The 16246-nt window shown below is 42.9% G+C and overlaps 1 protein-coding gene across 2 annotated transcripts in view; it reads right to left on the bottom strand.

Moving 5' to 3' along the window:
• Window positions 1-16246, bottom strand: part of atp2b1b (ATPase plasma membrane Ca2+ transporting 1b) — a gene marked incomplete at both ends in the record, with an annotated part of 82949 nt that overhangs the window by 52556 nt on the left and 14147 nt on the right. For both annotated transcript variants that reach the window (XM_084334438.1, XM_084334437.1), the window contains one exon: window positions 4369-4566. In XM_084334438.1, coding sequence (XP_084190564.1) covers window positions 4369-4566 — 198 coding nt within the window. The remainder of the gene's footprint in view (window positions 1-4368; window positions 4567-16246) is intronic.

Genomic DNA, 16246 nt, shown 5'->3' on the forward strand with positions numbered 1-16246 from the left:
GTGTTATTGGAATGATTGAGAGAAGTTGCCTCCATGTGGAAGCAGCTCGGAAGTGCATCCAACGGATCCAACAAACTAACACATCCAACTGCCTTTCAACTAAGGCATCCAACCAACTAACACATCCAACTGCCTTTCAACTAAGACATCGAACCAACTAACACATCCAACTGCCTTTCAACTAAGACATCCAACCAACTAACACATCCAACTTTTCTTTAGTTTTTAATTATGAAGTTAGTGGTTATTGGAATGATTGATTGATTGATTGAAAATTGTATTACCAGATGCAGAATGGGTACAATACAGTACGGCTCAATACACACAATTGTTAAGGGGATGCAGACCTACTTTCTATAGAACTTCATTCTTAGATGCTTCTATTGAGAGTAGGTAAAAAAAAAAAAAAAAAAAATGCAATTAATCAAAGACATTGTGTGTGTGTGTGTGTGTGTGTGTGTGTGTGTGTGTGTGTGTGTGTGTGTGTGTGTGTGTGTGTGTGTGTGTGTGTGTGTGTGCGACCGAGTGAGTGTGTCTGGAAGCCAGACAGTGTGAGAGATGAGCTCTGGCATGGAAGGGGAAGAAAAAAATTATTGCAAATTAATCAATCAATCAATTTGCGATTTTTCTTTTGTTCCACAATGACTCATGACCCATAGATTACACAATCCAACATTGTGTAAGAGACTAAGACATTCGCCGTGACAGAATCTGTTTATATTTAGTCGTTATGACGCTATCAACATATCTATTTGTAAAGATTATTGTCCCCTCTCCTCTCCTCCCCTCTCTGCTCTCGGCTCCCTCTACAAAGTCGAACGGCGGAGTGATGTGATTCGGTTGTGGGCGGGTCCTGGGACCAGGAGCGTGGAATTGTGAAGAATACATATGTGTAAAATGACTGTTTCAGCCAATCAGAATCGAGAAATTTGCATGCCGTTGTATAAGAACGAATAATGGACTCTGTAAGCGCTCTGTGGTCACTGGGGTGTCATGAAGAGCGCTATATAAATCCAATCCATTATTATTATTATTATAATAGTGCAGGTATGTTCCACCTTCCAAATTTACTCTGCAAAATGTACTGTGTACTTGTTGCTGCTAAACAGTCAGGAGAGATTGTTGCTTTCCCTTTTGATTCATATATATGATGGTGGCAAAGCAAACGCAGATTATTTGCCAAATGCTGTTAATTTACAGGTTAAAGACAAGAGAGACTGATTGTATGAAATTTTTTGCCTACATGTGGTGTTATTCACCGTTTTTGTTTTGTGAAACCACTCGTTGCTGCTCAACAGTCAGTAACAAGTAATCTGTGGCATCACTGGTTACACCTCAGTGTTCATACAGGTGTGTGAAGTGCTCCCCTTTGGAATGCTTCTCAAAGGGTAATGGATTCGGTAACCTCAGGATTAAAGAACACTATTACAGTGAACATGGTAACCTCAGGATTAGAGAACACTGTCACACATACTGTACTTGGATGAACTTGGTATGTTATAGTATAGTGTTTCCTGGTCTGACCATGTGAATCATGTTAGGAAACTGTTTGAGCGGTTAAAGGCCCAGGGGTCAACTTACCCAGGTGTGAGACTGGGAAGGGTCAGACTCCCAGGCCTCATGGAAGACACCCTTTTGTTAAACCCTACACAGATGCTTCAAATACCCTATCACAACTCTGTTTAGAAGCAGCCCTTTGTTGTTTTATTCTTGGATCCCTCTTACTATTCTTGGATCCCTCTTACTATTTTTAAACCTATGACCTACTCCTAATGAGCCTGGGGTTCTTCGCTCACTGGGGCAATGTCAGAGCTCACCAGAGACAATCTACTCTAAAGGTGAGCCATCCCTTGCTCCTCTGAGATTCACCCACCGATGACCTCTCTCTTCTTCGTTCCTTCTACCACTTTCCTCTACCACTCCAGGTTAGCATTAGATCTGTTCCAGTATACCCTGGACTTGTGCTGACCATAACATTTGAGTTAGTTCATGGTTTCTACCATCAGACAGATATAGTGTAGGATCAGTGGCGGCTCTACCACTAGGGGCGCTAGGGCGCCGACCCACCTGCTGGCCAGCTGCTGTTAAATCAGAGAAGAAGACAATAAAACTTTTTCGTTTTTGTGTTTTATAGCCCTATAAATAATATAAACATGTTTAAAATTAATAATATTTACTCATTTTAAGTATGTTTGTATTTCCAATGCACAATATAACGTTATTATCTAAATAAAAAAAACATCGTTTTCCAGAGCAGGAAGTGACATCACGTTTTTTTAATTTTTTTAATTTTTTCGTATTTCTCGGCCCGGGCTATACGCGATAGCGCTCTGAGTGCGCGTCACAGTTTGATCGCTGTCTCCGTCACAGCCAATCAGTGCATACGGCGTTGTGCGTTGAAATATGACTATTATGTTGGAATCCGAGCGCGATTTGAAGCGGTCTAGCCAGCAGCGTGAACTTCCGTGAAGAATTTCCATAGCCGCATTTCGCGGAGACGCTCTCTGATTGGCCAATTCTAGCTTCTAGCTTGGTTCCTAGGTTGGTCTAGGACTGTTGTTTGTCTTAGAGCGTGCCGTGCCGTGACTGCAAGTTCTTTAGACTGTTAAGCTTAGGCACTCTTTCAAAGTTGGTTAAGGTTAGAGTTTGTCTTAGAGCATGGCGATAGAATGCCAGGTAGTTTGCAGTCTGTTCGAGCGGAAATGGACAAAGGAATGTACTTGTTGAGTGTTGTGCTAACGACGAGCTCAGCTGAGCTAACACTTGGCTAACAAGCTATATGGCGGATTATACACGTTTATCAAGCTCTCCTGCCCTGGACGTTTCAACTAAACAGTGAGTCTCTCTCTCTCTCTCTCTCTCTCTCTCTCTCTCTCTCTCTCTCTCTCTCTCTCTCTCTCTCTCTCTCTCTCTCTCTCTCTCTCTCTCTGTCTCTCTCTCTCTCTCTCTCTCTCTCTCTCTCTGTGCTTAACGTTAACGTTTGTAAATAGTTTTTTTTAGGAGCAGTACTGTTAGGCTACTGCTGTGCTGGCCATTCATGAAGCGAGACATTGCTGATTGTTTATTTATTTTATAACACAAGACTATGACTACCAACTGCCTAGCCAGCCGTGTATCAATCTTGGATGCAATAATAACGTTACTTACCACACTGACTATGTCGATGGCTCATTGATTTAACTACTGCAGCTCTCTCGGATTGAAAATACGTGGATTATGGCTTGTTCAATATCGTCTATGTTTGAATGAATGAATGAATGAGAACTTTATTAACAGATTGCAGAATGGGTACAATACAGTACGGCTCAATACACACAATTGTTAAGGGGATGCAGACCAGAGAAAGACGTTTGTCTTGTTTACATCAGGGTCCCAGATTTTCGATTCATATCGATAGTTTAATAGCTAGCCTTGGCTCGTTTAACAATATGCAAAATATGTGTACAGCCCTGTACTCATACTGAAGTTATTCTTGGTATATAATAGGTCTGATTGTGTAACGAATCGATTCCACGTCGCGCTGTGTGTGAGAGAGAGAAGGAGAGAGGGAGAGATCTGCCTGTGTTTGGAGACGGGCGAGTTTTGTTTCTAACTTTTCTATTTATATTGTGTTTCAAGTTGTGAATTAGAGTCTAGACTATACTTTATTTGACTGGTTGTGTGTTGTTGTAGTAACAGCTGAGCGACTCGTTCATAAGAGCCGATTCATTGCCGTGAGCGTGAGTCGAATCGCTCACGTCTTGCCATGAGTCTTGCGTGGTACAGTACTGTACTGTACAAAATATTTGGTATAGCGCCCCTAGTGGCGAAGTACCCACCGGCCGCCACTGTGTAGGATGCTCCAAAGATTGGGATGTGGCCCCCCTCCTTCTACTGTACCACTCCAGGTTAGCATTAGATTTGTTCCAGTATACCCTGGACTTGTGCCAACCCGTAACAATAGTAGCTTCTGTGAACATAGTTTTGGGAGCAGCTAAACAACCATGAAGGGATGAGCATGATACTTTATTGCCACAGGAAGATGGGCCATTTGGTTATGACAGGAAGTACGCTTAGCGCTCATTACTGCCGCAAACACTGGCACATTTGCAGAATGAAATCATGGATTCATTCAAGTAGTTTTAATTAAGTATTAAAAAAAAAGTCTTTTTGTATAAAAGCCTCTTTGTAGAGACTTGTAGTCTCGATGTAATCTCTTGATAGGCTGTTTCTTGCAGAGGGTACAAAGGAACTCTACTTTCTCTACTTTGTCGCTAATTCTGAAACGATTGGACCATGAAAAACATGAATGTGTGTGTGTGTGTGTGTGTTGTGTGTGTGTGTTGTGTGTGTGTGTGTGTGTGTGGGGGGGGGGGGTTATGTACTTACTTTCTCTTTCAGCATCTGGAGGTTTATAAAAAGAAAGGCCTAATGATATGATGGCTGCCACCTCGAGGATGATTAATGTCACATCTTGCAGTGCTTCCCACACTAACTGAAGAAAGGTTTTTGGCTTTTTTGGAGGTATAAGGTTCTGTCCATATTGCTGTTTCCTTCTGTCGATGTCCTCGGTGGTCCCGTCGAGCCCTAGACGAGGGGAGACAAACAAAAGTCGTCAAAATGCGGTTATTGTTGCGCCATTTTGTTGAATCACATTTTACACTGTTACTATACTATCACATAAACATCTGGCTTCCTCGATACTCTTTAGTCAACTGGACCGTGCATTTTACACTGTTGGAAAGAGGAGAATGCCTTTATTATTTAGCTACTGCTAGCATTACGTGAGCTATGTTCCACCGAATGTCAAATGTTGTCAAACCATGTTTTTGAGGAAATCCCCTTCAGAGTTACATGGGTTGCAGGTTGTAGGTTATCACGGGTTATTAAGGCCATTGTACCAGAAACTGTACTCAAATATAAAAGAGACGGATCACTGTAGTAGTTTTGAATGGGGAAATCCACAAGATGGCGGAAACAATGAAACTAGGGTATTTTTCTACCTTCACAGCTGAAATGCATTAGTAGCCGACACAATTTTAAGAAAAAAAGTCAAATCATGGCTCCTCGACAATGTTAAAAACTAGATTTTAAAATGTATGATACATTGTTGTCTGTGGCTACGTTTGTATACTGCACTTAAAATTGACATGTCTATGTAGTTTGTCATATTGTTATTTGTGGTCATGTTTTGTATTGCTTATCTGTCTAAGACCAAGGACTACAATGGAAATAAGTATTGACTTTTTGTGTTTCATCCTTGATGTTTTCTGGAATCTTGAATTTTTTTAAATGTCAAATAAAATTTAAATATAATAAAATATCGCTCAAATAAACATATTGAGAGCAATTATTAAATGTGATGTGATTTTATGTTGGGATTATAATTTACTGCATCTTGATCGGTTGTGTGAGTTTTAAAGGTTTTGAATTAATGACAATCTGTGCCAAAAGGCTGGGAATTGCTCAGTTGGCAGTGTTGTAGTACTCGAGTCCAGGACTGATTTTCAGGACTTGTGACTCGACTTGGACTTGATCACTGATGACTCTGACTTGGACTTGGACTCGAGCCTTGACAGCATTCAGACTCTGAAGGTGCAGACGAGGACTCGGACTTGATAATTGATTAAATAGTTATTTTATTATATTTTTCTGTAATAGGCCCTAATCATTTGGCATAAGATATTGATGGCTATATTAATGGCAAAGTAAATAAACTCTCTTTGAAATGGTGACCGCTGTGTCATTTATGTTTAATGTAGACCTTTTTTTATTTGTATGTCAGCTCTTTGACTGCCAGAGTGGAGTGGACTCAACCTTGGTGACTCAGACCTGGACTCGGACTCCTAACACTGGGGACTCGAGACTCGACTCGGACTCGAGATTTAGTGACGCGACTAAAACACTGATGGTTGGTGCATGCTGTACAATAAATATCAAAGTACAATCAAAGTCTGTCTAAAAAGAAGTTGGTTCACTCCAACTCTGCCGCCATCTTGGTAACGTGTCCTGACCCCAACTTCTATACATTCGGTCAAAATAATGGAAAAATGCCTTTTCCCAACATACATCAATAAGACACAGATTATGAGCCATTGGCAACTTCCAACTGAAAATGATATTTCTGTCAGGAAATCACTTGTGTCATTAGTTGAACCATTTATTATAATGCAGAATGACAGTTGGTCTTGGCGGTATGGTTCTGAGGGCGGTTACCTGCTGCAAGAGACACTAAAGCATAACACAGCATAACAGCATACTGAAACTGAACAGCAACGAGCACTGCAAACCAATCCCCCATAGGGAATGACATTTTATTGTAATCTTATTTGGTTGTTTGATGTGTGATATACAGTATCTGTCTCTTTTCTATTTTATTTTATTATTTTGTCCCCTTTCACTGTTACCCTTCGAGAGGCCTTTTTGTCACCAGGCCTTTGTTGTAATTACGAATTTGTTCTTAATTGACCTGCCTGGTTAAATAAAGGTTCAATAAATAAAAAGATACAAAAATAATGAAGTCCAAGACAGAGTAAACCAAAGCAGGTGGAGGCTGGGGTGGTGGTGAAAACCATACTTGCAGGTTACAGCAGCAGCAACAGCGTAGTGTGTGTGTGTGTGTGTGTGTGTGTGTGTGTGTGTGTGTGTGTGTGTGTAGGTGTGTGTGTGACGTGTGTGTGTGTGTGTGTGTGTGTGTGTGTGTGTGTGTGTGTGTGTGTGTGTGTGTGTGTGTGTGTGTGTGTGTGTGTGTGTGTGTGTGTGTGTGTGCATGTGTGTGTGTGTGAAATGGGAGGTCTTTAAATAGACCAATCAGTGTAGGCGGGATGACGGAGCATCAGCTAAGCTGTCACAGCTCCACGCATGATTTAACAGTGTCCTGCCAGAACTCACTTCACCCATAATGTTGTAACCACATTTTGTAGCATGTAATTAGCATGTAATTACACAATACAGTAGTGGCAAAAAAAATTACATTAATTAATATTAAAATTTTATACGGTAGTCTAAAGATTGAAATGCAGTCGCGTCAGCCGTTCTGACTCCTACAGTAGCTCTGAACATCTCAAGAGGTATATGACCTATATAGGCTGCTATATGTCCCCTCCCCCACCCCCACAAATATATATATATTTTTTTGATCCACTTTTTCTCTTTATTTTCTATTTTTCTCCCATCCCAATTTCGTGTTTCCAATTCTCCCCTCCCCTGTCTTGAACGTTGCTCGCATATTCCCCCCACTGGTCGGTTGTAGTGAGGATAGAAGCCTTGCATCACGTGTTCCCTCCGGTACACGAGGAGGCAGCCTGTCACATCTTTTTACCTGCCAGCGCGGACTCTCATTGGCGAGGTGTAACGTGTGGGAGGCTCACACTACCCCCACCATTTCCTGTCTCTGCTGTGCAGGCGCCCTGACCGACCTGTAGGAGTCGCCGTCCACAACGTCCAGATTACCACCCATCGACTTCCACCCGCTGACTCTGCCAATTGAGCCAGTATGACGGCCGGCCCAAGCCGGAGGCAACACCGACAGCCGGATTCAAACCCGGTGTCTCTTGATATACACATGTTTTATGTTGTCGGGTCCCCACTGCAAAATTATTGTATTACCCTAAGTCATGCACTTTTACCATCATGTAGGCAATTCTGTTTTTGTGTTTTCTGTTTTTGTGTTTTCTGTGATGTATTGTATACACTTTTATTGTGTTCTTTTATTTTATTGCTGTGTGATGTATCGCAAATGTTATTGCTGTTATCTTGGCCATGCAGGTCTCCCTTGCAAAAGAGATCTCGTATCTCAATGGGACTTCCTGGTTAAATAAAGGTTAAATAAAAACAATATTGTGAGTAGGTACATTTAACTCATCAACTCCCTGCTCAGCGTGAATGCACACATTATGACTAGAGGACAATTAAGTTGATGAAAACTAAACTGACGACAGAAAAGCATGAATACAGTAAATGGCCGCATGCGCCGAGCCGCCTGTCACCTCAAAGGTTTGGCGAAACAGCCTGACGCACAAACAACACTAACTGGCTCTGACAGACGCCGGGGCCGCTGCCCGGCGAGGAGTGCGTCCGCGCTGTCTCCACTCATCTGAGGAAATGAGCAAGGAGGAGGCGAAACTCCGACGTAGGCTGTAGGAGAATTCAGTCGGGCAAATGCAGTTGGAGACCTTTTTAGTAGAATTCCATGGCTTGGGCTCCATCTTGCACCTTGACCCTTTTTACACTGCCTACTTGCCCATATGCGCATGTCCAGAGTTAATTATATTGTTATATTGTTTACCCTGCCTATTTGTATTCCATTTTTATTTGTACTTCTCTACTGTACTATAATTCTATGACCTGTAGCTCATGTCTTCTACTACCTGTACCTACCCTCCCCCCTCCCCCATGCTGCTATGATGCCTGAATTTCCCCAAGGGGATCAATAAAGGAATATCTTATCTTATTTACATGTATTTGAAAAGGTCTATAGAACTTTCACTGCTTATTTTATTTAATCTTTTACTATTAAGGATCAACATGAAAGTCCTTTATCTTCAGGCAGTGTACAGTATGTCCAGCTATCAAATAATGGCTTATTTGATAGTATTATTATTTGTATTTATTTCTAAATGACATCGTCGAGCAAATTGTCAAACCAATCATGCATTAATCTAAGGTAATATTAAACTTTTTTAGCAATATATATATATATTTTTTTTATTAGTTCATGCCAATACATTTAAGTTAATGGGGTCCAAATTTAACAACAAGATAACTATATCCACTTACAAACTCTTGCCGTTCAAGTGGTTGAAGTCGTGACAGCGTTTGTTGCTAGGCAACTGGGCAATGGGCAGAAAATCTCCACTTAACAACATTCTGAATACCACAACAGTGAGTCATTTGTATGGACTCATTTCTTGTGAACACAGTAAACACAACCCCATTTGAAGGCAGCATTTGTTGTTAAGAAATGTTTTATTTTATTATTTAATTTCATGTCTTATAAGTACCTTTTAGCAAACATTTTTGGAGGTACTGAACATAGGACTGGATAAATGTGACTTGAATTATACTTCACAATGTGTTTAAGAGTTTGTAAAAAGACGTTTTGATATAGTTTTGCTATTGTTAAATAAATTTTAATTCATCAAGTATTCTATGACTACTGTTTTTGGATTCTCCATTCAACACAGAGGCATGCAAGGAAGGAATTATTCAGGAATCCAAGGCAACACAGGGTGAATAATTGATATACAAGTTATAATTGTTGGGGTGACTTGTTCCTTTTCTTTTTTTTTAATCCACTTTTTCTCCTTATTTTTCAATTTTTCTCCCATCCCAATTTCGTGTCGCCAATTCTCCCCTTCAATTCTCCCCTCCTCTGTCTTGAACGTTGCTAGACTATGCCTCCCACTGGTCGGCTGTAGTGAGGATAGAAGCCTTGCATCACGTGTCCCCTCCGGTACACGAGGAGGCAGCCTGTCGCATCTTTTCACCAGACAGCGTGGTCTCTGGCGAGGAGTAACGCGTGGGAGGCTCACGCTGCCCCACGATACTTCCTGACTTTGCTGTACAGGCGTCACCAAACCGACCTGTAGGAGTCGCTGTCCACAACATCCAATCCCCACCCATCGACTTTCCACCCGCTACCTCTGCCAATTGAGATAGTATGACGACTGGTTCAAGCCGCAGGCAATGCTGACTCCGGGAGTCGAGACCGCAGTCTCTTGCATTGGTGACGAGCGCAATCTCCGCTATGCCACCCAGCCGCCCAAAGAATTGTTCCTTTTCAAAGGTGTTCCATTGCTCTATATTTTCCCAAATGGGGTAACAACCGTGATTTATTGCAAAGGCAGAGACTGGAGGACTACAGGGTGAACACTAGGGTTGGGCACCGAACTCTGTACTTTTTCTTTTTTAAGATTTATTTTTTGGCGTTTTATCGCTTTATTTCTACTGGGCAGTCCAGTAGGGAGAGACAGAGGAGGAATGGGAGACAGAGTGGGGGGAAGACATTCGGGAAATAACGACGGGTTCGGGAATCGAACCCGGGTCGCCCGTGTCGCGGCTGAGCGCGCTATGTGGTTCGCCACTGGGGCGCCCTGAACTCTGTACTTTTAAGGGTACCGACTGAACATACATCAGTACCAACTAGGGATGGGCATTTTAAAGAAAAATCCAGATCGATTTATCGCATGCTATACTCGATTGATCGTGTATTACTCGAAAAGGGGGGGGAAACTATAAAAAAAATTATATATATATATTTATATATATATTAGATATTTTTTTCTTTCTTTTTTTTTCTTTTTTCTTTCTTTTTTCTTTCTTTTTTTTTACTTCTTTTTGTTCATTCACGTATATATGTTTAAGGAAACCAACAAACAGTTATAATCTTACACATGTGAAAAGATATCTAATTTTTTTTAAATTAAAATAAAATAATATTCATAAAAATCTATCATTTCGATCCCCCCCCCCCCCCCGATTTTTCTCATAGCTTTCTCATAGCTACGAGTAATCGATTAATTACTCACGCCCATCCCTAGTACCAACAAGGATCGATTCACACCAGTGTTGTAGTCGAGTCATTAAATCTCGAGTCCGAGTCCAGGACCCAGTGTTTGAGTCCGAGTCCAAGTCTGAGTCACCAAAGAAGAGTCCGAGTCGAGTCCGAGTCCCCATTACCCTAGTCCGAGTCAGAGTCATCAAGGTTGAGTCTGAGCTGACATAACAAAAAAAAATGGCTACATTAAACATAAATGACACAGCGGTCACCATTTCAAATGGAGTTTATTTACTTTGTGACACAATAGCCAAACAAATGCACTAGCCAGCAATATCTTATGATTAGGGCCCATTACAAAACAAATACAAAATAAATAACTATTTATAAATTAACAAGTCTGAGTCCTCGTCTGCACCTTCCGAGTCCGAATGCATGTCAATGCTCGAGTCCAAGTCTGAGTCATCAGTGCTCAAGTCCAAGTCGAGTCAAGAGACCCAGGACTCAAGTAATACAACACTGATTCACACTAAATCAATCTATAGACAAGAGGGAGCCTTTTCCACAAATATATATATTACTGTCCCATCTCTTGGGTCTTTGGAAAGACCAGACGAGGTCAGGAGTTTAAATTGACTGAGGAAGGCCAGATAATGTTCATATTTAAACATTTAAAAACACAACACAAGATCACACGATTTAGTTTGTGTGGTGTGTTACTACAATAAATAAGAAAATGTTCTGTAGTACAGCTGTAGTCTCCACTGACCCATGGGGAGATGGGTCAGTATGCTTATTCCGCAACACTAAATCCCTCTAAGCAATGTTGTTCCTTCTGACACTTTAAGCTTCGATCCAACTCGGGGCTAGAGCGCCTGCGGGGTGGTGGTGGGGTGGGGGAGGGGGGGGGGGGGGAAGGCCTCGACCTATCATCTTCCCATTCCATTCAGCCAATGGGCTTCCGGGCAGTGGCCAATGAAAGTACACTCCTGAAATGAAAAGGGGTAATAATAAAGCAACAGAAAAAGAAAAAAAAACGTACACGAGCGTGACAGATTAGTACCAAACCGAGCCATCAACTACCATGCTCGGCCGGTTTAAGGTTAGTGGGATTACTCAAGGTAAATCAACCCCCCTCCCCCGACCTGTCGCTATTGAGACATAACGCAGAAGTGGTTGTGCTCGCTGAGTCTTTGTGTCATTCTAATGGATTTTCCTACGTAGTTCAGCTGCTGGTGACATTTTAATGCTCTTTGTCAGTCGTGACTCAGTGGGCGGGGGAAGAAATTTGCGAGAGAGAGGGGGAAGCGCTGAAGGTGTTCATCGAGTGTGCATAAGTGGGGCGAGGTGGATAAATAAATAATCGGCGAGGCAAATGTCATAGGACAGAAAGGGACGGATATTGAAGTGGAAAATGGCTGCCATCGTGAACCGGAGAGACAAACTTTGGCTCAAAAACGGCAGTGACTGTTGTTTGTAAAGAAGCCGCAGGCTCAAAGTGACATGCAGCGATTTAGCACCTCTTTGATACGTTATGTCATCCCCAGCATATTCACCAACTGACAATCATCATTTAAGCATAAAGACATTGAGTTTTGTTTTTGTTGTTCTTTTTTCCATTGGGCCCCCCCCAACAATAGATAGATAGATAATAGATCCAAGACGATGTCTAACTTCAACTAAACTACAGAGAGTACATTTACGTGGGACGAAACTACCTATCGCAAGTTGAGTGCTGCACTGCTGCTACACGAAGCACTATACAAGCATTTGATTGCGCTCTTGATTAGGCCTACTGTCTTTCAGCCCCCCCCCCCCCCCTCCCCCCCAAACTCCAGCAGCTATCCACAGGTGTCTGGCATTAGTAATTAGAGCTTGGGATTTGAAGCTGCTGCTGCTGCTTTAGCGGCTGTCTTCTCCTCAGCTGTCGAACGGAGAGACAGGTGAACAAAGACGAGGGAGTTCTCCAAGGAAACACGACCTGAGAAATCAGCCAACAGACAGTTACGTGTTTCAATTACTTAATCTTTCAGCCATACTTTCCCCCTCTCATCTTTCCTCTTACTACTTGCATCTACCCTTATGCCCCTCATCCTGTGCTTTCTATGGTGGAATGTCTTTTTATTTTTTTTGGCATTCATGCGCATTATTAATCTATGCTCGGGTTATCATTCAAATGATAAATAAATAGTTTTTAAAAGGAAACATAATGGTGTTTCCATTATATAAACAGATTTGTCCACTACGGAGGAGTTATAATAATAATAATAATAATAATAATAATAATAATAATAATAATAATAATAATAATAATAATAATAATAATAATAATAATAATAATAATAATAATAATTCCTTTATTTTGTATAGTGCTTTTCAATGACTCAAAGTCGCTAGGAGTGCCACATACTGTAGGTTCTTAAGTTGATTGAAGGAAAAAGTCTATGGAAATGCAAACTGTGTCAACAAGACCGAAGGATACCTATATACCGTTAGGTTTGGTAACCAAGGTAGTTTTTTAGGGAAATAAGAGTAAAATAGTACATAAGTGGCACAGTGGGAGGGGTACATGATTACAATGTACCAGAACATTTATAAACAGAAGGTTTTCATGATATTGGATGGCTTGCTTACTATGGTTACACACTGGAGAGTGATACTCCATGGACCAGCACGAATCAATCTTTACGGACTAATTCCGTTATGGAGTTATTTTTTATATTATTTTGGTATATGAGAGAATAGTGTACTGAAGGACCCTTGGACATTTGGCCCAGCCGGGGGTTTTTCCAGACACTACCTATCTTTGATCTTCACTTCCGGTCAACTTCGAGGCTGTCCACGGCAGTTTGGAAACAACCCTGCCAACCTCATGGAACTGCCAATCGACCGCCAAGAATGCACACTTCATTACCGCCTATGATACACATTGCAAAGACCTCCAACTCCTGGCTCTCACCTGAATAACACCAGAACTCCACAACACCTGCATCCTTATCTCTAGGAGGGCATACAGCTTCTCTCACACACCCATACCCGGCCTCCAGACATGGCAATGGCACTGGCCTTCTGACTCTCTCTCCCTCCTGGACTACAAGCATAATGTCGACACCCGACCCTCCTCTCCTCCTTTGAATACCATGCTGTATTTGTCTCTAGTCCATTTGATTGATTGATTGAAAACAGATTGCAGAATGGGTACAATACAGTACGGCTCAATACAAACAACTGCTAAGAGGATGCAGACCAGAAAAAGACTTTCGCCTTGTTTACATCAGGGTCCTCCATTTTCAATTCATCAAGACATTTATGACATACAAGACATACAAATATACAATACTGTGTAAGAAAAAATATATATCCGAAGGGGAATAAACTGTACATTGGAGGGGGTTGGGTGGGTGGGTGGGGGATTTGGACATTTACCGGGGGCCAGTTTCTAATTGCAGCCACCCGTAGGTGCTCTTTGAGAGCGGTTCCGTCTTATCATTTTTTTTCTTTATTTTTTTTAACTTTTTCTCCACCTGTTTTTCTGTGTTTTTCTCCCATCCCAATTTAGTCATTATGCCAATTCCCCCCTCCCCTTCCTGGTCGTTGCTCACATGTGCCCCCCACTGGTCGGTCTAGGGAGCCCTGAAGTCTATCAGATGCTTCCTCCGAGACATAGGAGACAGCCAGCAGCATCTTTTCACCTGCCAGCGCGGACTCTCATTGGTGAGGTGTAACATGTGGGAGGCTCACACTACCCTCACCATCTCCCTCCTTCGCTGTGCAGGCGCCCTGACCGACCTGTAGGAGTCGCTGTTTCCAACGACCAGAATACCACCCAACCGGCTTCCCTCCCGCTGACTCTGCCAATTGAGCCAGTATGACGGCCGGCCAAGCCGCAGGCAACGCTGACAGCCGGATTCGATACCAGTGTCTCTCGCGTTGGTGACGAGCGCTTAGAACCGCTGCGCCACCCAGCCATCCGTCTTATCATTGTTGTTCTCCATCACCCTCCAGGTCCCCTCCAACACTTTCCAGATGAGCTAGACGTGCTGTTAAGCAGATGGTGCTAATCGGTGACGTCAACCCCTTCCTGACCCCTCCCAGTCTGCCGCAGTGCTATCTATCTCTCCTATAATCCTTTGACCTGACTCCCACTGTCATGCCTCCCACCCGCAAGGCTGGGACCTTATATTCTCCCATGACTCTAGCATAGTTAACACCACGGTAACTCCCCTCCATGTATCAGAAGACTTCTTTGTATCCTTTTCACTAACTCTCTTCCGCTAAACCACAAACCAACCACTCCATCTCTCTCTCTCTCTCTCTCTCTCTCTCTCTCTCTCTTTCTCTCTCTCTCTCTCTGTCAGAGGACTTTGCCACCTTCTTTGAGAAAAAGGCAGAGGACATCTGGAGCTGCTTCTCCCCACTCCTGGTGATGTTATGTCCCATTACATGCCGAGACTGGACCCGATACCCTCCCCACTCCTCCAGACCATTGCACCACCGACATCCTCCCATTCCTGACTGCAACCATCAACTCCTCCCTCAACTCCAAAGCGGTTCCAAACAAGCGAGAACCACACCACTTATTCCAACACTAAATCCCTCTAAGCAATGTTGTTCCTTCTGACACTTTAAGCTCACCACTCATAAAATAAAATAAAAAAACCTGAACCCCGCCATCTCTTCTTTTTCTCTCTAAATCACTTGAATGCTTGAAGCAGCTCTCTGATTACTTATCACAGAATGACCTCCTGGACCCGAATCTGTCAGACTTCGAGAGTGGTCACTGCAGAGACGGCCCTCACAGCAGTCACAGAGGCTCTTCACTTAGCAAGAGCAAAGGGCCTCTCCTCTGTCCTTATTCTCCTGGGCCTGTCGGCATGCCTTCGTCAACCATCAGATCCTCCTCGCAGGACTGGGGGTTGTGGGTTCTGCACTGGCATGGCTGTCATCCTAACTCAATGGCCACTCCTATCAAGTATCATGGATATGCACCCTATCGGACATGCCAACTCCTCCTACAATCAAGTCATGTCACGCATAGACTACTGCAATGCTCTGCTAGCTGGTCTACTGGCTTGCACCACCAAGGCGCTTCCAACTCATACAGAACGCAGCAACCTATCAATGTCAGCCCACATCACCCCACTATATAGACAGATAGGCTTCAAGGTCCTTGACCCTGGCATTCTGCACAACAAGGGGAACGGCTCCCTCCTACTGTACCTCCGGTCAATGGACCTCATTCACCAACATTGTCGTAAGTTTCCTCTTAAATAACCTAGTTGGAAGTTCGTATGAGAAAACCTACGAGTGGAGAGGTTCTCGGTTGCCAAAATGTTCGCAGCTGCTCCTGTTCGTGAAGTACGTCACTCATTCTCAATCTGGAAGCGCGTTCTTGTACAGCTGAATTTGCATACAGACACGCCCCGACAGCTCCTTATAAGGCGAGGGCCGTGTGCAAAACGTAAGCGAGAGGCTCCCCCATATTCAACAGGTAGCGCGGAAGCGACTTGCAACTGATCAAAATTAGATTAGATTCAAATGTATTGTCATCATACAGCACACTATAGCTATAGTGGAATAGACTATTAATATTCCATATTTATACCGTCTTGTCGGGCGCTCCTGGCCACCTGCCTCAGTGCATGCGCACACACACACACACACACGCACGCACGCACGCACACACACACACACACACACACACACACACACACACACACACACACACACACACACACACACACACACACACACACACACACACACACA

The sequence above is a fragment of the Notolepis coatsorum genome (assembly GCF_963971535.1).
Source record: "Notolepis coatsorum genome assembly, chromosome: 18".
Taxonomy (NCBI): domain Eukaryota; kingdom Metazoa; phylum Chordata; class Actinopteri; order Aulopiformes; family Paralepididae; genus Notolepis; species Notolepis coatsorum.